Raw genomic sequence first — 25,667 nt, 5'->3', positions numbered from 1 at the left:
ATTTTATAATTCAGTGTTTCAACAATTTATTAAAAGCCAGTCAATACAACATTATTCAAGTTACAGTGATCTCAAAGCCTCAATTGTAGAGAGATTCAACAGAACTTTAAAAAATCTTATGTATAAACAATTTACACTTCAAGGTAATTATAAATGGATTAATATTCTCCCAGAACTTCTACATAAATATAACAATTCTATCCATTCCACAATCAACATGAAACCCTCCGAAGTAACTTCATCTGATGAGCAAAAATTGATCAGCACTGTTTATTATCCTAAATATCAGCCAACAACAAGAAAGGCCAAATACAAGATTGGTGATCAAGTAAGAATCAGTAAATATAAGCACTTATTCAAGAGAGGCTTTACAAGAAACTGGAGCACTGAATTATTTACAGTGGTTCAAGTTAAACCCGGGACCCTTAACACATATATAATAAAGGATCACCGAGGAGAAATTCTCAAAGGCAGGTTCTATGAACAAGAGCTCAGCAAAACTAAACAGCCTGACACATATCTCATAGAAAAAATCATCCGCAGAAAAGGCAACAAGTTATTTGTCAAATGGCTGGGTCATCCGGAAAACAGCTGGATCGATGCAAACAAAATAATAATATGAGCACCTGGGATGTTATAAAAAGGCTCCCAGAACCTGAACAACAGAATAAGAGAAATGGCAAATTGCTACCTGATAATATTAGGTGTCTTATTGTTGGGCCATCTGCTTGTGGTAAAACTACACTAATGGTTGATAATTTTTTATTGGCACCCAACTGGTTAGACTGGAAAAACAGGCACTTGTATGTGTTCTCTAAGAGCTTGGAACAATTAAAATATCAGCAGCTGATGAAGTTATATGATGGATTGGATATTGCCACTTTTGAACCAGATGTTAAGCCACTTCATGAATGTCTCGATAATTCTGTTGTTGTGTTTGATGACATTATATTGGATAATCAAAACAAGGTTAGAAATTTCTTTACACAGGGCCGGCACAAAAACATTGATTGCTTCTACCTGGCACAGACTTTTTCAAAAATACCCAAGCAACTGATCCGAGACAACAGCAATTTTATATGTGTGTTTCATCAAGACCATACCAACCTCAAACACATACATGATGAATATGTAGGTGGGGACTTGAGCTACAATGATTTTTCCAAGTTTTGCAGCAAGTGCTGGAACCAGGACAGTTATGGGTTTGTCACAATTGATATGACAAGAACACCCAATAGTGGCAAATACAGAAATAAAATCAACAATTTTTTAAACATTGAAACATAAATAAATAACCATGAAAAGGCCAATCATTGATGATCTTAAGTTAAGAGATTATCTTGTAAAAAGATTTAAGGGATGGAAATCAGAGAACCGAGGAATCTATGAAAAACACAAACAAACAGAACAGCCTGTAATTGATGCTATTAATAATTTAGGTAAGAATATCAAAACTGTTACAGAGCAAAATCAAAATTTGATCACAGAGCTTGTACCTGTAGCTGCTAGGAACATATTAGATTATCCATTCACCCCACTTTCCAGTATTCATACACCTAGTCCTATTGCTCCTAGAAGAATTGAGGCTAGTCAGGATCCTATTGAATTGGGTCTTCTTGCTCAAAAATATTTAACAACACCTAAAGACAATAAAGATGAGGTTTTTGGCTTATATGCTGACACAGAGCTTGATGGCAGCATCATACATAGAATTGGCAATTTCAGAGTAACATTTATGGGAGATGATATAATTGTATATTCAGAATCTCGACTTGGAGAAAAAGGTGCTTTTGTTAAATATGCCGGAACACCTGGATTATGGGAACTGATGACTAGGAAAAGGCCTGGCAGCTATACAGATCAAGATTATGAGGATTACAAAGAAATATTAATAAAATCAGATGCTCTATACCAGAACAATGATCCCACACAAAAAAGAGTCAAGTCGAGCAGTGGGGCAAAATACAACAATTTAATCAAGCCCATATGGTCACAAATCAAGACTGGCAGTGGAATCAAACAATACAACACCCTGCCCAAAGAATTTGTCTGGGTTGATGATGTCAGGAAACTTGTAGATAGGTTATTGGTGATAGCTGGGGAGGAAAATGCTGGGAACCACAATTTTTACAATGAAAAGGTTGGAATTATGGACATGATAAGCACCAAATTGTCTAATTTTATAGTGAATGACACTAAGGGGATTGGGTATCTCATAAAAATTATTAATACTCTACCCCCCAAATTTTGGAATATTTCTGAGGGTCGGGGCCTTGTTAATGACATTATAAACAAGCTGCCATTTGAACTACATATTCCAGGTTATCAATATTGTGGTCCAGGCACAAAATTGGACCATAGATTAAACAGAGGGGATCCTGGTGTTAATCCTTTAGATGCTGCTTGTAGAGACCATAATATTGCATACAACACACATTCTGATCTTGACAAGAGACATGTTGCAGATAAGAAATTAGAAGAGGCTGCATTTGGCAGATTTGTAAGCAAAGATGCTTCTTTAAGTGAAAAAATAGCAGCATTGGGAACCACCATAGCTATGAACACCAAACAAAAACTGGGGTGGGGGTTGTGAATATATATATAATAAACCTACAATGAAGGCCAAGGGTGTTATGTATCAAATACCTTATGCAGGTCTCAAATCTCTTAAAACTATTGACAGTCTTTTGACCAAAAAGCAGCGCAAGAAAAAAAATTCTTGTATTGCAAAAGGGTATGGTATGAAATTGTTACTTAGTACCCCCCAATTAAAAAAATTACAACAATCTAGAAAAAAATCACATGTGGGGGGATTTATATTTACCATCCCTGCCATCTTAGCTGCTCTCGGGGCTGTGGGGAGCTTGGCTGGGGGATCAGCTGCCATAGCAAAAACAGTAATAGATGCCAAGAAAAATAGGGCAGAATTAGATGAGCAGAAGCGCCATAACCTGGCCATGGAGAAACAAGGCAAAGGTGTTAAGAGAGCCATGAATAAGTTTAAAAAAAACAAGAGCCGCTTACAAACCAAGATATTGAAGCTTTAATCAAGCCACTGGGCATCAAACATTTTAGAGGTGTGTACATGTCTGATTCTTTACCAGAACAACCACTCAACAAAGAGTGTGGCATTGTTACTTTGGATGAGTACAAAAATCAGGGCACTCACTGGATTTGTTATCTTAAATATTTAAAAGATGAAGCATTTGTGTTTGATTCATTTGGAGGTGTTCCACCTGAAAATTTAATAAAATATCTAAAATCATCTAATCTTTATTACAATAATGCCCGTGTTCAAAATTTCAAAGATGTTAATTGCGGACATTTGTGTTTATCTGTTCTTAGATATATGTCTCAAATAAATAAACCATCAATTGAAGATTTTCAAAAAGCCTTGTGGTATCTGAAACATCATGGGGGTATTTCATCTCACCAGCCAAAATTCAATATTGAAACTCAAATTGCATGATGACATAGTGTATCCCAAAACAATAGCTCTCAGGGCATTTTATGGCATGTACCTCATCCCTAATATTACACACCACAACAACACAATTGCAGTAGGGGATGAAAAAATTGTCATCACTCCAGGGCAATATAATCTATCCACTCTAAATGCTCAATTACCCAGAGGTATAGTGTTAAGTCAAAATTCTGTCACTCACAGAGTAGAAATTGTATCTGCTACAGAAACAGTGGATCTGGCTACTATAGGAGAGCTGTTAGGCTTTGAGAACAACACAAAACTTGAACCAGGCATCAAACACACTGCTATGAATATACCTAAATTCTTGGCTATAGAAACTCTGAATATTCACTGCAATGTGGCTGAGGGTATGATCACCAAATCAAATGGCATAGGCACTCACAAACAAACTGGGATCATTGCAACATTCAAACCTAACTCTGAATTTATGGAGCCCATCATCTACAATCCATCCCCAACATTATATTTTCCTGTGTGCCATAATAGAATAGATTATATTGAATTGATGGTCACTAATGAAAAAGAAGAATTAGTTGATTTTGCTGGAGCCACAACAACTGCAATCATAGAGATTAATATTTAAATAAAAATACATACAAGAAGAAAATGGAAAATATTGAGAGTTATGAGCTACAATCATTCCCCCCAAACAGGAGGACATTTGCAAATTTAAATCAACCCAACACAGAGATTGAGGTTGATCTTGATGTAGGGGATGGATTTATACACCCTCACAGAGCAGATTTATACATCAAATTTGATGTTGTAAAGCTCGATGGTACAGATTATCCGGCAAATTCAAATATAAGATTGGTAGATAATTTTGTACCGCATCTATTCTCTGAAATTGAGATCAGAAAGCATGGCGTTGTTATAAACAGAGTGGATTATCCCGGCATTACCTCCACAGCTTTGGCCACATTAAAATTATCCAAAACCGAGGCTTCATACTACAAAATAGGAGGATTCGAGGCTGGTGATAAGATATTATCTAAGAACCACACTGTGCTGTTCCCGATGCGCCTATTGCCAGGATTCTTCTCAGATTACAAAGATATTATGTGGAAGGGCGGTTTAAGAATTACATTTAGAAGAGCTGCCATTGATAATAATGCTTTGATGAGGTACAGTGCAATAAACCCCACAGGAGAAGCTCTGCCTAATACCTTACCAGATGCAGGCAAATGCATTATTCAGACCATGGAGCTAAGAATCCCTGTTGTTGAATATGAGGCCAGTTATGCTCTTAAATACAAAGCTGATATAATAAAAAATCCACAAATTCCTCTACAATTTTATACATATCAATGTGTACAGAAGCCCGCATCTGGTACATATTATGAGTTTGATGCTACAAATTCATTTTCCAGTATACAATACGACATGCCTGATTTTGTGGTGGTATTGTTTCAGACTGGGAGACACAACAATCAGGAAAAAAATTCAAGCAAATTTGATAACTGCAACATCAAGAACATATATCTTAAAAATGGCAGAAATGAGGTCTTTCCTAGAGAAAATTATAATTTAGACATGTCCAAGAATGATTTCCTCAAATTATATGAGGCTTTTTCTTCCTTCAAACGTGTCACTACAGGCAATACTGATATGTATTACACTCCAGATGAATTCAAGGCACAGAGACCCATGTTTGTAATTAACACTTCAAAAAGGAAACAAGTTGTGGTGAATGACAGAACAAATATTAAAATTATCTGTGAATTCCATGAGGCATTACCTGATGACACCATATGTAGTGTTATTCTCATAGGAGAAAAATCATATGTTTATGATGTAAGAAATGAGAGAGTCACGGAGCAATTCTAGAAGAATTATATTATCTTAATACTAGATATACAAATTGAGCCTGGTATCCAATTGAACTTAAACCTGAAATAAATATGTATGGGTAGGTATGGGTTTAGCATAATTTCAGGTGTAGCCAAAAAAATATCAATTTTTGACAAGTTTATAGACAACAATCTCACAGAAGTGCCTTTTGTAAGTATGAGCAAAACAATCTGAGGGGCTCTTCCTTTCCGAGAGGGCATTTTTACAAAAATCTTGGATTAGAGGGGGTTCCACACTTGAGCAAGAAGCTCATATGCTCATGTTGAGCTAGTTTTAAGTGTAAACAAATCTGCTTGGGAGAGGCTCTTCCTTTCTGAGAAATTCCCGAGGGCATTTTTACAAAAATCTTGGATTAGAGGGGGTTCCACACTTGAGCAAAAAGCTCATATGCTCATGTTGAGCTAGTTTTAAGTGTAAACAAATCTGCTTGGGAGAGGCTCTTCCTTTCTACACTTGTAAGTGGTCCTTATCCTATCGTAAATACAACTACTAGTTACATCTGTCATCAAATCAAACTGTTTGTACAGCCGCAAAGGCTCATACGGGAATAAATATCTATTCTATAATAATAATAGTAAGAACCCTTGGCTCGACAGCCCTCGAAGGCATTGGCCTATCTCCCTCCCACAAGCCTACCTAAGTAGAGGTGGGGAGATCTTCAACCGGTAATGGGGTGACGTGGGGTCAGCACGTCGAACCCTCAGCCGTTAGAGGAAATTTCCATCTATTCTATACTCTTCTATTCTAATGAGCATAATAGAACTGCGTTTCGTTAAACACACACTTTCTCAGCGTGGATATTCATCGGGAATTCCTTGAATGCCGGGAATTATGCCTGAAATCTTCTCTGTAGACATGAAAAATTGCCACTTTAATTAATCCAAATTCCATTGAATTTATACATATTTATAAATGTCCCCGAGGCTAGTTTTTCACAGTTCAGCATTTATTTTATGAGGATGGTAAAGGAGGCTGTATGGAATATAGAACTGAATTCAATCCGTTGACTTTGTTAGTGTCCTTTGCAGAACAATCTATTTGACAGACGGAAGAATATTGCAAGATAATGTGTCTTGAAATTGTTTAGGAAAATTTGTTTTCAATTCATGTACAATACCAACTTTTCGTGGATTAGTATATCCCGTAATATTTGTGAATTGTGTTTGTAGATTTATTTCGAGTCTGAGTACATGAAATAGCAAATGTAAACTACATACCTGAAATATTTTAAATATATATTACCGTTGAATTGAATGTATTAGAATTTTTGGATACATTGGAATCACACAGATCCTTTACAATTTTAATGTATTTGTGTGTGGTTGGTGAGAGGCAGTAATATGTAAGGTTGTAATAGAGAAAACATCTGCTTGTAGCCTTGAATATTTGGAAAGTTGGCCATCAAAACGGGAATTATACTTGATTTTTATCATAGCCTTAGAGTAGCACCATGTATTGCTCCAAAAGCTTCACCAAGGTCTTGAGAAATCATGCAAAGATTTTTTTAGGGTGGCATGGGGGCAAACTCTCCCCGTTTCGACCCAGAACCTAACCTGCAGACGAGGGCGATATCACATGATAGTGGGTGCTGGCTCCACCGGCGCTCTGCCCGAAGATGGTGACCCTTCCGGGGTTCCCTCCGAAGGCCTCGATGTTGTCCCTCACCCACCGCAGTGCTGCCACCTGGTCCTTCATCCCGTAGTTACCTGGAGAAGCTCGGTCTTCGGTGCTCAAGAAACCTAAAGGAAACAAAAACAAGATTCTTGTAAAGAAACAGTAGCCAAAAAAGAGGTGAATATTGTTCTTAAGCCGCGATTGCACAGAATGTTACCAAAAAATGTTATTAACTTTTAGAAAAACTAAATATGCTGACCAAGGCAGTAATTTTTTTAATTAAAAACATAAACTAAACGTAACGTTTCAACCTTCTAGCAAGGTCTTCTTCAGACTCTGTATCAAGTACAAAAGTAACAAGATACAAAAACAGGACATTATATATACACAAACATTACTCCCTCCAGACTATTTAGTTCCAAACAACTTTCTAAATAGTCTGGAGGGAGTAATGTTTGTGTATATATAATGCCCTGTTTTTGTATCTTGTTACTTTTGTACTTGATACAGAGTCTGAAGAAGACCTTGCTAGAAGGTTGAAACGTTACGTTTAGTTTATGTTTTTAATTTAAAAAATTACTGCCTTGGTCAGCATATTTAGTTTTTCATAATCATGGAAACAAGGTTTAATGGTGTTATAATTAACTTTTAGTTACCAACACTGTTAACAACAGATGTTATCAACAAATATTGGTTACCAGAACACTAGTTTGACTTTATTTTTGTTAACATTTTGGCTGCATGACCTCAGTTGGCTGGAAGATGTCGACTGTGGAGGAAGTGGTACTCTCTGTGGCAGCATGTGTCATTTTGGGGCAAGAGAGAAGACCAAGAAGATTCTGGCTGAGACCTTCACTGCAGGCAAGAGCTAATTATAGCGGAAGTGAAGTGACCTGTTGGTTTCTGTGTTTTAAATTGTGGGTAAGTTTGGTCCCAAAGAACTGGCTTCTCGCGGAACAATTCAACTAAGTTCAGCACTTGATCCTTTGACCAATCCATCTCACTCAAAAGGTTCTCCAAAACAAAACGCACCTAGCATGAAACGATGCTGTCGCACTCGCTGGCTGGCTGTCACTGGTGTGATGGTGGCGGGAGGGGAAGCAGGGAAATGTTGCTAACATCGAAAGGCTCTGTTAACCTGTGTTGGTAACAAATGTTGCTAACATTCTTTGATATTTACCGACTTCTTGTGGATAACAAAATTTCTGTTGCCAACACGGGAAATCTGTTACTAACATGAGATGTTGATAACAATTCACAAGCGTTTTTCGAAATGTTACCAACATTTGTTGGTAACATGTGTTAGCAACCCCGGTGTAAACGTGACTTTCATACATGCAGTACCTAAAGCCACCATCTATAGCAATGAACACGTTAACATCTAATTTTCGTTCTTTCATACGTGAACAGAGGCACGTACCTAGAAAATCATTTTGGAGGATGGGGTGGCGACAAAGTGTCTCAATAATAATATTAATTATTATCATTAAATACGTAAACTAATTAATATTGTATTGTTGTTATTACATGAATAGGTAAAACGATGATAAAGGAATATATATATAAGACCATGTATTCATTATCTAGCTTACGTGTAGTTGAGATCGCCAAAATGTGTATAAAAACAACTGTTCTGGCAAGGAAATTAATGTCAAATTATGACTGTTCAATCTTACAGCATAAGTTTATTTTTTCTTGTATTCATTTTTTTAAATGTACAATTATAATTATTATCTATTTTTAAACTTTAAATGTTAATGTTCAAATTGATGTTTAATAACGTCTGTTTCTTATTTATGTTAAATTGTACAACGATTTTCTGCCTGGCAACATTAACTTTGTTATGGTAACAGAAATAACAATTGAAGTGCTCGGTGTATAACATGGTAAGTGACATTTTGGTCGTTTCCGAGTTCATTAAGAAAAAAGGTAATTAGAAGCTATACTGTAGATAAATTGTTTTCGTGTTGTGTTTACCAATTTCAGAAGGCTTCATTGAGTCCAATGGAAATTGTATGACATGGCAATTTCACTCGAAAGGTACATTTTACTTTGTAACTCAAAAATTACCAAAATGTCTATAATCTGTTAAAATACTTATATTTTGTGATGACATATAATAGGACCTTCACGATTTTCTATACATGTATAGTATTTCATTCAGAAGACAACCTTTGATTTTGGCGGTCAAATTGACTCCCTCCGCGGTGCGCTGTAAGACAAGGGATCCACTGACCTAGAGCTCCCAGCCTGTACTGGATGGTGACCAGCACGACGTTCCTGTCCATGAGGTAGTGAGGTCCGTAGTACGTGCTGGCCCCCGTGCCGCTCAGCCATCCTCCGCCGTGGATGTAGAAGAACACGTCCATCAGGTCGCTGGCGTTCGTGTGCAGCTGTTGGCGATGAGACAGTGGTTAATGCAAATGAGAACCAACAAGAACAGGAGGAGAAGGAGCAACATGACTTGGACCTGCTTTACATAGGAGCATTGACTTAACATTTCTGCTACGATCAAATTCAACTGGGTAAAGTGAAGCTTTAAGGTAACTCCAAAAAATATGCATTTACACAGAGAATTTGAAATTTGTATTTTGTCTGGAATATCTAAAGTATATGCCTTCTATGTTCTTTGCCTAGAAATATGCGTTTTATGTGCTAAAGATAAATTTACGCATTTTTAGCCGAAGTTAAAATTCGCATCCGAATGATTGGCACTCCTACGGAGTATGGCCAAATTCCGATGCCACAAGAAAATTATGTCTATACTTAAAAATCTGTTCCGTAGTAATTACGTTTTCTCTGCCCCCAAATTACCTTAAAAACTATACAGGGTGTGATTTTAATGGCGCACGCTGAGCCTGGCACGCACAGCTTCACGACAGGAAATGAAATCACAAATGCAATCAAATGTGTTGGGTTGCCAGCGTTCAGGCGGCAAAACGGTCTGTTTTTGGGCGACTGCAGCTCCGAAACGACGCACCAGCGAGAAAAATGTTACTGAGAGAAGTTTTTTGTTTTGATTTCCTCTATACATTTCTGTGGTCCGTGGGCGCCATAATTTTCAAATGCAGTTCTAATTTTTAATTATTAATGTTCAGTTAAGGCGAAGAGGGGCAATTACGCACCAGATGTGCATTTATTTCAATATCGTCGGATTGGTCACTGCTATTTAAAGAAGGGATTAGTATGCAAGTTGCAAGTGGAAACTGTTTTTGAAGTTGATTAGTAAGCTAGACACCATGTTTGAAAAATATGATTAATAGAATCCCATGTATTCCTTATGGGAAATCAACTTCAACTTCAAGTACGGCTAATCAAATGGAAATTTCGACTTTTCGTACTACTATGACATAGTTCAACGTGTCCTTTTCTCGTCCATGTACTTTTCTACGTCATTGGATGTTTGATATTCTCGAGAGAACGAATAAAATAATGGTCCCATAAACCTAATGCATTTCTGCTTGCCTCCTACGGCCATCCTGGCAGTGTTACCAAACCTGATGTATACCGGGTGGTCCATTTATAATGATAGTATGGAATATCGCATGCAGAATGCATCCAATCGAAAAATTGTACAGAAAAAAGTTTCATACTATTGAGGGGGTAAGTCAATGCAGCAAAAATTTCGTAGCCGCCACCCACTTCTTAGGGGTGGTGCGGGTAAATGTGAAATTTCAAATGGAACACCCCCCCCCCTTCGTTTTACATATTTGGATTCCGTGTTGAAAAAGTATTTTTTGTTCGAAAAATTTTGTAAAAAATTTGCAACCATCGAACATTTATAAACATGTGGTAGTTTCAGATTCATTTTGTTCCCTTTATGTAATAACAGTTTTGGTTTCTGTTGAGAACATTGCAAAAACGAATTTTATTCAAAAAATGTGTGCAAAGAATTCGGCAAAAGAAAATTGTTTGCAATTTAGAATAAAATACAGGAGGAAAATCAATCAGAAATTGTAAATAAAATTATTCATATCAGTGAAATGATGATGTGATTCTGGAGTTGGCAACCTGATTTCTTATGAGTTGGTGACCTGATCTCTTATGAGTGGGCAACCTGATTTCATATGAGTTGGCAACCTGATTTCCTATGAGTTGGCAACCTGATTTCCTATGAGTTGGCAACCTCATTTCTTATGAGTTAGCAACCTGATTTCTTAGGAGTTGGTAAACTTATTTCTATTCATAGCCTAGAACCACGTGTCATAGTGAGAGAGCCCAGATCTTGGACTCAGCATACGCCACTGTTATATCTATACCCACTATTCTGTCTGAACGTAAAAATGTACTTAAAATAGACTTTGTTGAACATCTTTCTTGGCCCTAGCACGAATAGTAATGTTTAAAATGTTGCTGGAAGAAAAAGCAAAGACGGCACTTACGGTCGGCGTGTAGACGTTGAGGTAGAGACAATCTTCGTTCCCTTCTGGCTCAGGGTGCGTCTTGAAAATCCAGTCCAGTTGGATGCAGGGGGGCTTGTCGTCCAGAGCTTCCAGCGTAGAGTGCCATGGCTCCACCGGCCGAGGCGACTGGAAGACAGAAATCCATCTTGAAAACATTTATTTATTTATTTGCTGCAGAAACTTTACCATATACATAAGTAAGTCCAGTCGCCCTACCGACTTTTCTTTTATTCAAATGGAAACCCCCCCAACCAGTGGTTCGCAAAGTGTGCGCCGTGGCTGGCTTACAGGGGCGCCGCGAAATGTTCAAATATTTCCACTGAAATGCCTCTTATTCCAAATATGAGTTTATTTAGTAGGGGAGAAGGTGGGAATATGAAACATGGTTGTAATATGAAATTCGCTATAATTTTCTACTCACTGGTGCGATTTAATGCTGGCAGTTGGCAACACTTGCAAAATACTCACCATTACTCACTAGAGCGCGTTGGACGCAGTTGAGTTAGCGTCGTCGACATAGGCAAGAGCGGCAGGTTTTCGACCATGAAACAATTGTTGTAAGGTAAGAATTGTGCATGTTTTTTATGCATTTTTAGTTTTATTAGCAACACAAAGTAACGTGTTCTCGAAAGTACACAGATGAGACTTCTGGGAAGCGACAGATGTAGGTAAAGTTTTTTTGACGGTGCTTGGAAAATGTCTGCTGGTGGTAATATGGAACACTTTCAATTTGTAAGAAATACCTGTTCCATATTACAACCCCGATTTCCATTGTTTCAGATGCCACGAACACAACTTGGTCCTAAGAAGAAAAACATCAGGCAACAATGGAATACTGAAGATATGATGAATGCTTTTATTTTGAACCTTACCGTTATTTCATATTACCACCCCATTTTCCAAGCCCTCAATTTTGACAAGGTTTTTTAAAAATTGTATATTTCCAAAATGAGTGCACAGTTTTGAATATACGTTTGGTAATACCAATATCAAAGAGTATATTTACCTCTGCAATACGTGAAAATAATCAGAGTCAGCAACTTGTCTAATGGCAGTGGATAACAAAAAAATGTTCCATATTCCCACCTTCTCCCCTACTTTTTACATATGAAATGTTTCTGAATTTGAAATATGTGTTCATTTTTTAACTTAAGGCATATACACCAAATGGTGAAAGTATACGGTGAAACATGGACGAGGGATGCCGTGAAACCAGCACATTAAGTGCCTATGCTAATTATCCCAGTGCTGGGATGCTTTATGAGTAGGGCTAGGATTGTCATAACTTAGGGGAGAAGTGCCGATTATCACACCTCTTCCTAATTCCGTACCCGTCGTATCTCGGCCGGGAAGTGCTGCACTCTGGTGTGAACAGTTGGACTATAATCGACTGAGGTAGGTACTCCAGCAGAGAGAGTTTCGTCGCACTGCGTGCAGGTGGAAGAAAAGCACGAAAGGTTTAAATTTCGGTAAAGCCCAAAATATTTTGCAATGTTGTCGTCAACGACATATTCTGTAGTCAAAGGTATGATATAGTCATATAATTAGTGCATAAATGGTATGTGTACATTATGTAGTTGTGGTGTAAAGTGGATTCCGTTGTTGTGGTAGGTGCCATGTTGGCTTTCCCAGTTGTACCGAATATCGCACCCTGCATGTGTTCCAAATACCACACGGGTGCGATATTACGAATAGCATAGGTTCCATTGGATTGATTACGAAGGACATCGTAAACAAGTTGGTTGCAGGGTTATAGCTCATTGTCTAAGTCTCCTACATTTCTACACTAGTATTATCTGGACTTTTCTGTTCCAAATTAGTAAGTGCCAAATTAGTGTATTGATTTGGTGTAAGGAAATTGCATAATTTACATAACCTCACGAACTTCTCCATTTTTCTTTCAGATGGATAGAAAGAAAAGGAAACAGTGGTCCGAGGAGAACATGAGGAACGCAATCATCGCTGTCAGATCTGAAATCTCCATGTTTCATTTGTAATTTGTAACAAACTCGTATTCTGCTATTTCAATGTTTCATTTGTAATTTGTAACACACTTGTATTCTGCAATTTACTTGTTTCATTTGTAATTTTTAACACACTTGTATTCTGAAATTTCCATGTTTCATTTGTAATTTGTAGCACACTTGTATTCCGCAATTTCCTTGTTTCATTTGTAATTTGTAACACACTTGTATTCTGAAATTTCCATGTTTCATTTGTAATTTTTAACACACGTGTATTGTCATGTGAAGGACCTTAACAGTTACTATTACTTAAATACTTCATTACTACTTCTTGTCCTTACTTTCGGCAATAAAGTCTTGGAAAATTGTGCTGTTACAGAATGTGTTCTTAATATCGCAATGGGGTTCGATATTACGCACACTTTTTTATCAACTCGCAAAATCGTAGTGTTTTGCTTACAACATTATGTACATGTGTATAATGTATTGAAAAACATTCGAACCATCAGACGTCTTGGCAAACATTCCATAGTTTGTTTTACCCTTGTTACTTTTTCATTTTAGCCTATTTTCGCTCTTTCACGTACGAGAAACAAGATGGGTGCGATATTCGGCACTTCTCTCCTAGCATATTTTTTTTGGCAAGGGTGATGTGTTTCCCAAATATACAGAAATTTATATTATGAAAAAACTAATTAAATGAAGGTGCTTTTTAAGGCCATAGTCAGGCATATTTGGCATTTCTACATGATAGAGCATATTTTGATATATTTTTGGTCATATTCAGCATATTTTCCCCTTTCAAGGAATATACAGCCATTTTCAAAGTGAATTCGTTCTTACTTCCATTTTCACTTACATTGTTGAATCTTTTACCATTATACGTCCCAGTTTATCTCCTGAAAAAATGGTGAAAACCAGTCTCCTTTTCTCATGGAATGAAATCGGAAAATGGACTTCGGCCCAAAATAACCATGACAAAATATTTGTTTATTTTTTAATTTCATCGAAGTGTAGATCGCTGTTCATTTTCTGCAAAATTATGGAAACTACCTTCTTCCTCTATTGCAATGCAAATTTTCTCTCGATACTACAGACTTGAGCCGAATGACATTGTGTAATTTAAATATGCTCTTCTTGTGTCAGCCGAAGAAGAAATAAGCTTTTCTCAGTACAAGGCTTCGCTGCCTGAACAGAAAGTACTCATTCTACATTGCAACTTAGGGCTCATAAAGTGAAGTAAGAATAGTATGTGAAAATATATCAACATATGTTAAATATTGATGTTGAAGCAGTTCAGTTGTAAGGGAATATTTTTCCAATTACAGTGCATATTTTTTAAGAAAATTACGTCATTATGGCATTTTTATTTTGTATATTTTGGTGATTTTTAAGTCATAAAAATCCTAGCCTTATTTATGAGAATTCTCTTAACCGGGGGAAAGCATCATACGTTTCCCCCACTTTTAGCACTGCTGCCCCTTGAAAAAACATCTTGCGGGCAGCCTTCGTTAAACTCATTTTCATAATTTTCTCATTAAGAACAAACACAAACATTATCCGGGATTCGAACCCGGGACCCCTGGCGTTGTAGAGCGCTGTGCTAACCACTCCACCACCGAGGTCGATATTTTAATGGTGTAGTTGCTATTAAAAAGTAACTGCCGAGTACTCACCCTAAACCGGAGCTCCCCAAGGGGAGGCTGTGCGTAGGGGATTCCCCGGAAGGCATAGAACTGGGCCCCTTTCCGGGACTGCATCAGCGTCCCGGAGATCCTTCCCAGCTTCGTCTCCACGACAGGCTGTCCGACGGCGGCCGCCACAGCCATGCACAAGACCAGGAGGACACTCTTCGCCATGGTGGAAGTTTCTGCACTGCCGGGGAACGGGCCTTTATTCGCGTCAAGAGCGCGTTGTAATCTTCTGGGACGCTTGAAGGCCACGGCCAGGTCAGAGGGGACAAAGTTCATTGAAATTTACAAACACAGATTATTACAGGGATTGTACCCAGAATCTCGGATTTGTAAACATCGAGGGAAGACGAGCCAGAATCGAGAAAAGACGAGAGACGTAGGGACACGTGCCGCTTGGAAGCAGAGACGCAACCACGAGGGGAAGGGGGGAGAAGTACCAGGATACCTAGACGTGCCAATAATAATAACAAATCATTATTATTATTATTATTAGTAGTAGTAGTCGCAAGATATTTGAATAATAGAAATAATAATAATTGTTAATATAATAATAATAATGTTTTTTTTAAATTTCATAAACTAATTAATTCCAAACGTATTATTATTATTATTGTTATTGCTGTCCTTATACCCTTTGAGGAGACTTTTCTACTCTATCCATCAGAAGTGTGAATATGCAGCCCAACTGTTTCTATTTATTTATTTTACGTTTCATGAAATGCACATATATTATATTTTGTTATTAAATTTTAGATACCCCAAGATCCCCGGCCGGTTCAAATCCGGGAACTTTTCTAACGATGGAAGCGGCCCCGGCGCCCACCCAGCGTCGAATAACATGGGTACCTGGGGGAAACCCTGGGGGGTAAAGGCGGTCAGGGGCGTGATGCTGATCACATCACCCCCACTCACGACCAGATCAAGAAAGTGTGGGGCGTTACCCCCACACCCCCTATATGCCTTCATGGCGTGGTGCTAAGCACAGGGGAACACTTTAACTTTTTTTTTTTTTACCAAGAAAAAGGTTTAAAAGTAAGAGAAATTTTAGTCATAAAGTTTATGTTGTTTGATCATTCACATAAATCTTAATTTTTGGAATTTTGAAAACTGTGAAAACCAGTTATTCTTTAAACCATAACCTGGTGCCTGTATTGTAACCTCAATTTTTCGATCTAACGCTTTTTTTCTTTGGTTATTCTGTTGGAATACCAACTAACTGGAGTTTATTTCTGTTATTAACAATAAAACTAACAAACATTATGCTATTTTGTAACTTGCAATAAACTATGTCAATTCAAAGAGAAAGGGGGGGGGGTTCTATGAACCAGTTCGATCCCACTTTCCGACGCTCATATTTTCCTGTACTTACCAAACAGCATTATATACAACCACTATGAACTATACAAGTAGGCTATGTGTTCTATAGGACCGCATATGGGTTAAATGTTTGAAAATTCTAGATCGATCATTCCATGATTGTCTCCCTGTTGTATTTTTTTGAAACTGCGAATAACTTTTTGAAAATGTGTTACAAATTTTGGTTTCTGAACTTCCATTAATCCAACATGCCAGAAGTTTCTGGGGGAGGGGGTTTGAACCCTAAACCCCCCTCTAAATACGGCAATGAGTTGTAGTAGTAGTAGTAGTACAGATCGTTCATTTTGACTCGATAGCATGCGACTGCAGACACCGAGGCATGGCACAGATGCAGTCATTTTCTATCCATAAAGTCCAGCTTATTTTTACGCACATATCTTGAGCATGCAGACAATTATATGTATTTTGCATAACATGTACTAACCTGCGTTATAAGGATTGTTCAAAGTGATGGCCATAAATTGTGCGCTCTCCTTTTTCTCAAACTCAATGCAACTCTGTTCAGTTACAATGCATTACAGAAAAGAATCATATTGCTCGCTGAAAAGATATTGATTTAATAGGGTAAAAATAATAAATAGAATTCTTGTTTACAATTTTCTTAATTAAGATCCTTCGGCTCCAAGGGTCGACTCCTGCCACTCCCTAGCTATGGCTCTGAACTTGACGAGCTTAAAAAAAAGCAGAAAGTGCGAGCGAAGCGACCAATAAAATTTTACGAAATGTATTTTTATTTCTATAAAAATTTGAAATCAAGGGGGGGCAATTGCACCTCTGTGCCCCCTGTAGGTGCCCTTGGCAATCTGCAAGAAAAATGCAATCTACATGAAAAATAATTCAATGTTGAGTATCCTTTTGTCCTGCTACTCATAGATACTGCAAGTCTTGGTTTTTCAAAATTTCAAGTTTACCTTCCTTGCCCCCCCTACAATTGACTTCCGTCCAAGTTTTTTTGGGAGACATTTCCCCCTGTGGTAGCGTTTTCCCTGAACTGTTGCCCGACGCAGGCAACTGTGCCGCTAGACCTTGGCCTGTTGTTTCTATCGCACGTGTTCTCCTAGCTGCGTCTTCTTCGCCGAACGCAACGGCCGTTTTGTTCGGTGAAAAAGACGCAAATAGGAAACACACGTGACTGAAACAATTGGCGATGTGTCAAAGTCATTCGGCACGAAAAATGACCGCAATCGCCAACTCCGGGCGATAGTTCTAGGAAAATAGCCACACGACACGACAAGCTGCACGTGTCGCTTGTTGCTTTATTTTGTTGCTCAGACTAGGCCATTTTCTCAACATCGCAATCGTGTCGTTTCAGTCTGTTGGTCGCGCATGCGTAGCGAATACCTTCTTGTAGGCTGAAGTAGCCAGTATCGTTTGTCTTTTCGGTGTAAACCATGGTTGTTATAGGTCCAGAAATTTTAAATACATTCAATTCCGGTCCAGGAGAGAAAATCAGCAAGCGTAAATGTCTTCTGGACCGTAAAGAACCTTTTTATCTGTAAAGTATTGCAATGGGCCTGGTCAAAGCAAACTATTGTAGGTGGCAGCACCCCTGTTGTGTCCCCACGCTTTTGATGGGCAATTGTTCTCCCATTTAAATACATGGGGAATTTGATGCTGAACGTACTGCTATTACATTAAATCGCAAGCTTAATTTCATCTTAACCTCAGCAATCATGTCGGGACATGATAGATAAATAATGAGTGCTGTGAAACTAAGAATTTTAATAAGACGATCGCCAACAACAGAAAAGATATCGGATCTCAAAAAAGCCTTAAAATTTGCACAGCACTTGTTTACGTCACTTGCAATTTTCAAAATTTAAGTGCTTTATTCTTGTGAATCTGGTAAAGAATTATACATAATAAATTCCACGCGATTGTACTTTTATTTTTATTGTTGTTATTAATAACTGACTTCTTTTTTTACGTGATATCATACTTTTCCTCATGGCTAGTAAATATGGTTCTCTATTTTATACATACACATTTATCGAGAAGAATAGTTATTACAAAAATATTTTATATTCTGTTTCATGTCTCGCAATCTCTAGGGCTTTCTTATTAACAGGAATTATAATTTTAAAATTGTGGCAACCCAAAACAAAAAGGACGAAAATACGGGGGGGGGCGGAATGTCTGCTTAAACAAAGTAAACATATGTTAATATTATGTTATCGGATAGGGCATAATGTATAATAATAAATATCATGTGCATATTCGCTTAATACATTTTTTCTTTGTAATTTTTGTGAGTTTCTCCAATTCCTACTTCCGCCGTTGAATTACACATACTCGTAAGTCGCAACAAGAGGAAACATAAAAGTGTAGTGTAAAAATCTAAGTTTTTGTATTATAGACCCATGGCAGGTAGGGACGACCAAAATAGCGTCAAGTTTAGTGCTCTTTGTGCATAAACATACTATATTTAGCCCGTCTGAGCTACCCTGCTGTTGCGCTTTAATATATTAATTCTTAGGTTCAGGAGAATATAATTTTCGGAAACTTATGACTTGCTACATAATCTTAAAGGTTTGCTAAACATATTTTTGTTATCGATTTAGACGAGAAATTCTTACCCTCGTTGAAAATAACGTTTTAATAGCCATCCTATCGTGCTCCAATGTAAAGCTTAGGGCAACCAGATGACGAACGAAATTTCTTAGAGACACAACAGGGGTGGCGCCTCTAGCGGAAAAGTTTGGCAATGAACAGCCTCATTTGATCCAGGAATATTTTTTCCGGATCAATTTAAATACGGTCCAAGTTGAAATGAAACAATACCCAACTTGGACCTAATTTGAATTGGGCGAGGGAAAAGTTCCGGTCCTGTTATTGAAGCGAATAGAATCCATTAGAATTTATGGGTTTTATGTGAATTTATGTCAACCCTTCACTGTTGGCTTGCGGTGTGACTCATCGCACGTTAAATCAAACACCTTCACATTTTGTACTGTCAATATGTCGAAATGCATGATTATTTTATTTGTTATTAAAATTTACACTCCCCATTCAAGACAAATCTTAAAAAGTTAGGGGAAATTTAGAGTCATGACTGAGATAACGTGTGACATCTCACACAAAAATATCGCTTTCTTAATTCTGAAACCATTTATTCTTTAGGCGAAGTTGTGGAATTAAAAAGCATGGAGTTCTTACCTGATTCTTGGATTTTACACTCAATTTTTCGTGTTAATTAATTTTTTCCTATGCTTATTCTGCTGACTGAATTTTATTTCTGTTATTGACTATCGAGAAAAAAAGCTTTTTGTTTTTTGGTCGGGTTTTCGCCAATTTCCAGCGGCTTAAATTACCCCTAGTGACACCTATGTATATACATTGTAGTTTAAATTACAAGTTTTTTTTTGTTTTTTTTTTAAAGAAAAAAGTAGTCCCAAATTTCAGCGCGTCCAAATAAAGCAGCGTTTCCGATAAAATCTCCAAAAATGTACAAGCATTATACATAAAATCAAATCATGCAGTCAAAAATAAATAATCTGGATGCAAAAGATACATTTTAATAAACGCAATGCGCAAGAATTTTATGATCATAAACACTGTGAGAGTGAAACTCTGTAAATATACAAAACAAGAAAACGTAAGATAAGTTTCACAATAACACTATACATAAGAAAAATACAATCATAAGAGAATTGGAAAATTGAAAATTATAATTGGCACGAACATGATATAGAGATTTGGAAATGTCCTTTTCCCGTTGACCAAGGGTGTCAAAGTGTGCCATTTCCATTTCCTTAGTTGGCAGAGGGATCGAAAAGTCACATATAGCATTATTTAATTTATATTCATACACGTAAAGATCAAGACAGATTTCTGATGACAGCAAAATCTGGAAAAAATCATGGGTCGAATAGTATGTAACGTTGTAAATTTAACACTTATTTTTTCATAAATGTTACAAAATGTTTTTGGAAAACTATTTCAAATTCCATGGATAAACTTGCCTACTTGACTTTTTACAGCAATATCCCCATCAAGTTAAGCGACGTGTGAGGTCCCATATCAGGGTACAGAACCTCCCCGTCCTTCTTGTAGTCGCTGTACTCCATCTCTGCCAGCAGCTCCATGCCGACGTTCTTGGCTGCCCTAGTGGAGTAGTTGCTGGAAAACGTCGTCTTGGCAGCCTTGATGCCGAAAGCCCTGGCCAGGTCGAACCTCGCCTTGAGCAGCTCCTGGGCCAGCCCCTTGCCTCTGTAGGCCACGTTCACCGAGAGCCCCAGCGAGTCGGAGATCAGGTCGGTCTTGTAGTACTCGAAGGCGTCGAAGACTTCGTTGATGTGGAGCCACATGTCGAAGAGGTTCCTGGCGCTCTGTGTCTTGAAGGGGATGTAGTCCTCGTCCGGCCGTCTTGGAGGAGGCTTGTAGTAGAAGTTGCCAACCTGGAACCCTGCTATTCTGTTCGTCTCCTCGTCGATGGCCACAACCGTGGTGTTCAGCTTGAGTTTCTCTGCCCAGTAGTCCAGGACTTCCTTCAGGCCTTCAGGGTCTTCCACAATCCTTACATTCCGAGACTTGGACAGCGGTTCTCCCCTGAAAAAGTCGGTCCTGAGGTTCTCCAGAAGCTCCGGGTGCCTGTCTTCGGTCAGGTCCTCGATATGTAGTTTGCCATTTCGCCACCTGATGGTGTAAGGGAGCGAGGAGGGTCTCTTGAAGGATGCCATCGGTTCCTGTAAGAGTATAATACGGGTGTCTGATCCACTTTGCGAATTAAGCTTTTTGCTTTGGGGTGCATACTCACTCAGTGGCGTATTTGTGGTTTTTATTTTGGGAGGTTGTACGTATTTTTTCTAACATAAGTCAAAAAGTATTAAATCTTATGATAATACTTATGGAAAAAATGGACGAAAATAGAAAAGCAAAATAATTTATGGAAGTTAGAACAGAGGGAAGGAGAACAAGTGGTAGACCCCTGGAGTTATAATTATATTAACAACAATAGCAACAGCATTTGTTGGATATGTACTACCATGGAACTTTGGCTCACTTATAGGCATATGTCTTTCAATTCAAATTCGAAACATTCGATAAAGGAATAGAAGAAATAGGACAAAAGGAGAAGGAATAAGAGAATTGAAGAGGATGGCAAAGGAAAGGGAAAGATGGAAGGAGTGGATAAAGGTAACCCCGACGCTATGAGACAAAAGGGGAAAAAGGAGGAAGAAGAAGAATTATGACACTTACACATAATTTAGAAACACTATATTTGCATTTTTAGAAACCCAAACTCATACATAAAAAAGAGCTATTGAACTACTAATACCGAGAAAACGTGACCAAATATCTATTGCGCGTTCAACTCAATGACGGCATGCAGCGAGAAATGTGATCTACGTAGAGGGAGATTATTTTCATAACATTTTTGGCCGTTATGCATTTGAAGCTTCGGAACGAGTCACAACTCTCGAAGAAGCCAATCAACGAAGCGAGCCGCTGACGTCATCTCAGCCCAGAACCTATCGCTAAGCCCCCTGCTCAGGCTCTACACGCCCACTAGGCTCGCTAGACAGACTCGCGTAGTCCGCTGGAGATGGAAAGTAATTCGACTCTACCTGCAACGAATTAGGCTGACGAAATCAGCCCATCTTGCCATGACGGCAGGCTTTCGTAGTTTATTTGACAAAGAACAGAGCATAGAGAGCTTTTTCATAAAACATCTGGACACAACGACAAGAAGCAAATAAACAGTGAGCTATTTAAAAATAGAACTTCAGACGCGAAGTGGGATGCAAATGTTTTAAATCTTAATTAACTATTTTTCCGAATGATTTTTCGGTAATTTTTTTGTTCCATGAATTCAATTCCATTTTCTTTGGCTGGGATATAAACACTCCTGTCACTGATTTAATTCTTTTTCTTTTGCGGGTATTTTTTTTTGTTGGGGGGAAATTCCCGGCTTCCCCCCGTTAATTCGTACACTGGAAATACTGTACGTGAATCGGGAGGTAACCAAATTTGCATGAAGCTCAATCTCCCAGTACAGATTTCATTGTCATCGTGTTAGGCTATCCAGTAACTCATAGTGACATTTTTACTGATTTCCCCTTGTACTTTTAGAATGAATTCTTATCTTCAACTTTAGCTACCTACAATTGGGGATATGCAGATGTACGGGCTTGCCATTTTCGACTGCTCAGTGATGGAGCATGAGGGGGCAGCATAAATAATACCTTTTCGGTCAAGCCTCGAAATATTGCAGTTTACACCAGCCTACATGGGTTTGGATGACTCGCAGATGACTGTTGTCTTTGAATAATTCAGCATGCTGATTCCAAAAATGAATTACATTTTTTTTCCCCCAGAAAAGAGCAATATATTAACTGCCTTCATTTCACAATAAAATGTGTAGTTCCATCATTTCCTCAGTAGATGGCTCTGTTTAGATGGTGGTAAACTATTGGTTTTCTACAATACAAATCCTCCAATTTTGACCACAAATGCATGTAGAATTGTATGTATCCACCTTCCACCTTCAGATTACACATTGGCATGAAAATATGTAAACTTTGATAACGTAAGTTCAATTTTCGAAATACCTCAAAAAAAGTTTCTTCACAAAATGTCCAAAACTCAATATTATAATGTAGTGGGTTGATTGAACTTAATGACGTTCAGAAAAGTCCTGATTTAGGAAAAAATCCTGACGTGATGGGAAGAAATTTATGTCATATTCGTGTTCAGCATTCGAAATACTTCCAGAATCACCCATTGTTGTGTTTTGAATTTGAATTTAAAATTTTGGGTGCGTCATCACGTAGGCTACTGTGCACCCGTCACTTTATACGGGGTCCAGCCCCTTACCAGAACTAAAATAACATAACTGTAATGTCCTGTAGTAACTAAAATATTAAAATATTCTGACCGGTTAAAAGCTGAGGGTGGTGAGAGGCACTCAGCATACATAAGGACAAAGCACAGGACAACAGACAGAATTATACTGGACATTGGGCCAGTCGCCAGAGCCTCGTTCGTCTGCAAAAAGGATCCAGGGTGTACTACGTGGAAGTGAGGTTGACAATTGGCCATTGGTTTGTAAACAACCGAAATTTCGTTTGTTTAAATTAATTTCATTGCGTTCTGTAATAGGCGTAATGGAATGGCGAATATGAGAATTTTCATTGTGAAATTGTGAAGAATCCTGACGTGATGGGAAAAAATGGCGATTCCCCCCCCCACAAATGCAGGCCTTTGTTATTTATGCTAAGAAATCAATCCGCTCTGACGTCATAGACGAAGGTGTTCAATACAATGTGCGATAAGTTAGATCCCCCCATTTCTTCAGTCACCCTTCTAAAGTATGTTTGTTTAAATTTTGTTTTTGAGTCCTCGTTATGCGCAGAAAGACTAATCGAGACTGGGCCTACAGTTTAAAGTGGGATATGAACCACTATCTCTTTTGGTAATTCTTTCCAGGGGGCATATTTTCCTCCATAATAGTGTTGCCCCCTAAAAAAAACTCATTCAGTTTTTTGTTATCATGTTTCTGCAACACCCTTTCAATAATTAACATAAATTACCGTGACTGAAATTATATAGGATCTGTGTAATATATAATTTTATGGTAACATTCATTTTGCAGGGGGGCCCTTGTCCCCTTTCCGGACGTTCATGTGTGTGATTATTATTTATACAGTGCGTTCGTTTTGGCTCTTGGCCGAGAAAGCGCGTGACATGGCTCAAATGCCGGCATTTTCGTCCCTTAACGTCTCGCTTATTTACGCATGTAGACAATTATACAGGGTGCTCGGAAATTCCCCTTACAAACTCCTAGGGCTAGAAGAGGGGACTGAGTAGACAACATTTAAAATAGGAACCCATGCTACAACAGTGAAAATGTGTCAGATGTGCCTGTGTTGGTATGCAACCGGGTAGGCAGTACATGATGACTTAAGTGTAAAGATCACCTGATGACTTAAAGTGTAATAATTTATTACAACTATATCAAATGAGGTGTTACGTAAGGTACACAAGTGAATGACGTGTGACTGAGACCATAATACAAACATTTTTTTTTGGTAAGCCAAGGGAACAAAAAAGGAACGTACTATTAATTCATCACAATAACACCTGTGTCACAGGCAGGATACCGGACCAGGGTAGACGTCATGTGCCATCAAGTGATCTTCTGACGTCATGTACTGCTTATTTGCAATGTTAACTCAGCAGAGAAAACTGTGGTAAAGCACTGATTTAGTGTTTGCTTAGTGGTAACGACCATTTCCTGTTCTTGTAGTTACGTTTCTTTTCCAGTCCATTATCTCATAGCAAACACAGACACGTCCTAACATCAAATGCAGCCAACGCGAAGTGCAGACGACAGGACTAACCGAACCACACAACATGGCGCAGGTGTGTTTTACGCTTAACGCTCAGCTCGAAAATTAGAAACTCGATTTTTACCAAAAAATGAACGCATATGAACGTTGGAAATTGCAGGGGATATTTGTCGATGGTGTAGATTTTAAAAATGATCTTTAAAAAAAGTAGTGGGAATGTCCATTGTCGGATCATCCTCCCTATTAGCCCGATCTGGCTCCATCTGACTTCTATTTGTTCCCTAACCTCAAAGATGGCTCGGAGGACAACGATTTTCCGATAACGATGAAGTGATTCATGCTGTGAACTGTTATTTTGCAGACCAGGAGAATTCGTTTTATAAACAACAACACAACGCACTGGGCTGAAACTTTGCAAGGGTTCGCTTGAAGGATCAAACCTATCGACCGTGCATCGATTTCGATTATGATGCTGCCATCTCTGCTTCGTTTACCTTACTTTTCAAACTACCCTCGCATTTGCCTTTGTCACCAGTATACAAGAAGTATACAAACACGTACCTGTTAGTCCAAGTGCAAACGTTCCAGATTCTGTAGACAAACAGCGGTTGAGAAAGTGTTTTGCGAATAAGGAATAAAGGAGTGCAAAGCGGAAGTTGGATTACATAACAAATATTATTCATAGAAATGCAATGAAACATGTGTTCTTCTAGCGCTTGAGATGGATTTATGAATCGGAGCTAAAGATGGCGGCAGTGTTTAATTAACAAGTGTATCTGCTGCTTGGCAAGTCTTCCGATTTTTTTTCATATTCGTTATACTAAGTAATGTTGGCCTCGTAATCACGAATCTGAAGTTAAATTGTGGGGGTCACGTCTGGAAAATAAGCCGAATGAAGTTCGGTTATGTATTTTTGGAGCTATATGTGCATTGTTTTACGAACTAAACTTTAACTATGCTTGCCTAACCTAACCTAACCTAACCTT

The 25,667-nt window shown here is 38.2% G+C and overlaps 2 protein-coding genes across 2 annotated transcripts; both read right to left on the bottom strand.

The window, feature by feature from the left end:
• Positions 1 to 6,886: 6,886 nt before the first annotated feature.
• On the bottom strand, positions 6,887 to 15,194 carry LOC145981239 (juvenile hormone esterase-like). The gene is made up of 4 exons (XM_083114387.1): positions 14,996 to 15,194; positions 11,335 to 11,481; positions 9,189 to 9,345; positions 6,887 to 7,077 (listed from the first exon to the last, which is right to left on the bottom strand). The coding sequence occupies exons 1-4, from the start codon at positions 15,176 to 15,178 to the stop codon at positions 6,887 to 6,889; spliced, it is 678 nt and encodes a 225-aa protein (XP_082970513.1). The 5' UTR covers positions 15,179 to 15,194.
• Positions 15,195 to 19,885: 4,691 nt separating this feature from the next.
• On the bottom strand, positions 19,886 to 25,324 carry LOC145981238 (arylalkylamine N-acetyltransferase 1-like). Its single transcript, XM_083114386.1, has 2 exons — positions 25,243 to 25,324; positions 19,886 to 21,075 (listed from the first exon to the last, which is right to left on the bottom strand). Exon 2 carries the CDS (start codon positions 21,067 to 21,069, stop codon positions 20,365 to 20,367), a length of 705 nt encoding a protein of 234 aa, XP_082970512.1. The 5' UTR covers positions 21,070 to 21,075; positions 25,243 to 25,324; the 3' UTR covers positions 19,886 to 20,364.
• Between the last annotated feature and the right edge of the window lie 343 nt (positions 25,325 to 25,667).

The sequence above is a fragment of the Lepisma saccharinum genome, chromosome 29, assembly GCF_977018435.1.
Source record: "Lepisma saccharinum chromosome 29, izLepSacc3.1, whole genome shotgun sequence".
Classification (NCBI taxonomy): domain Eukaryota; kingdom Metazoa; phylum Arthropoda; class Insecta; order Zygentoma; family Lepismatidae; genus Lepisma; species Lepisma saccharinum.
This window is presented reverse-complemented; position numbering and strand designations above follow the sequence as displayed.

What these genes read in the sequence shown, in the direction of transcription:
- LOC145981239 (XM_083114387.1), bottom strand. Translation starts at nt 15,178, where the DNA reads ATGGCGAAGAGTGTCCTCCTGGTCTTGTGCATGGCTGTGGCGGCCGCC. An exon ending in TTGGGGAGCTCCGGTTTAGG is followed by an intron (nt 11,482 to 14,995) that starts GTGAGTACTCGG and finishes TCTGTCTTCCAG; the next exon opens with TCGCCTCGGCCGGTGGAGCC. An exon ending in TCAACGTCTACACGCCGACC is followed by an intron (nt 9,346 to 11,334) that starts GTAAGTGCCGTC and finishes CATCGCCAACAG; the next exon opens with CTGCACACGAACGCCAGCGA.
- LOC145981238 (XM_083114386.1), bottom strand. Translation starts at nt 21,069, where the DNA reads ATGGCATCCTTCAAGAGACCCTCCTCGCTCCCTTACACCATCAGGTGG.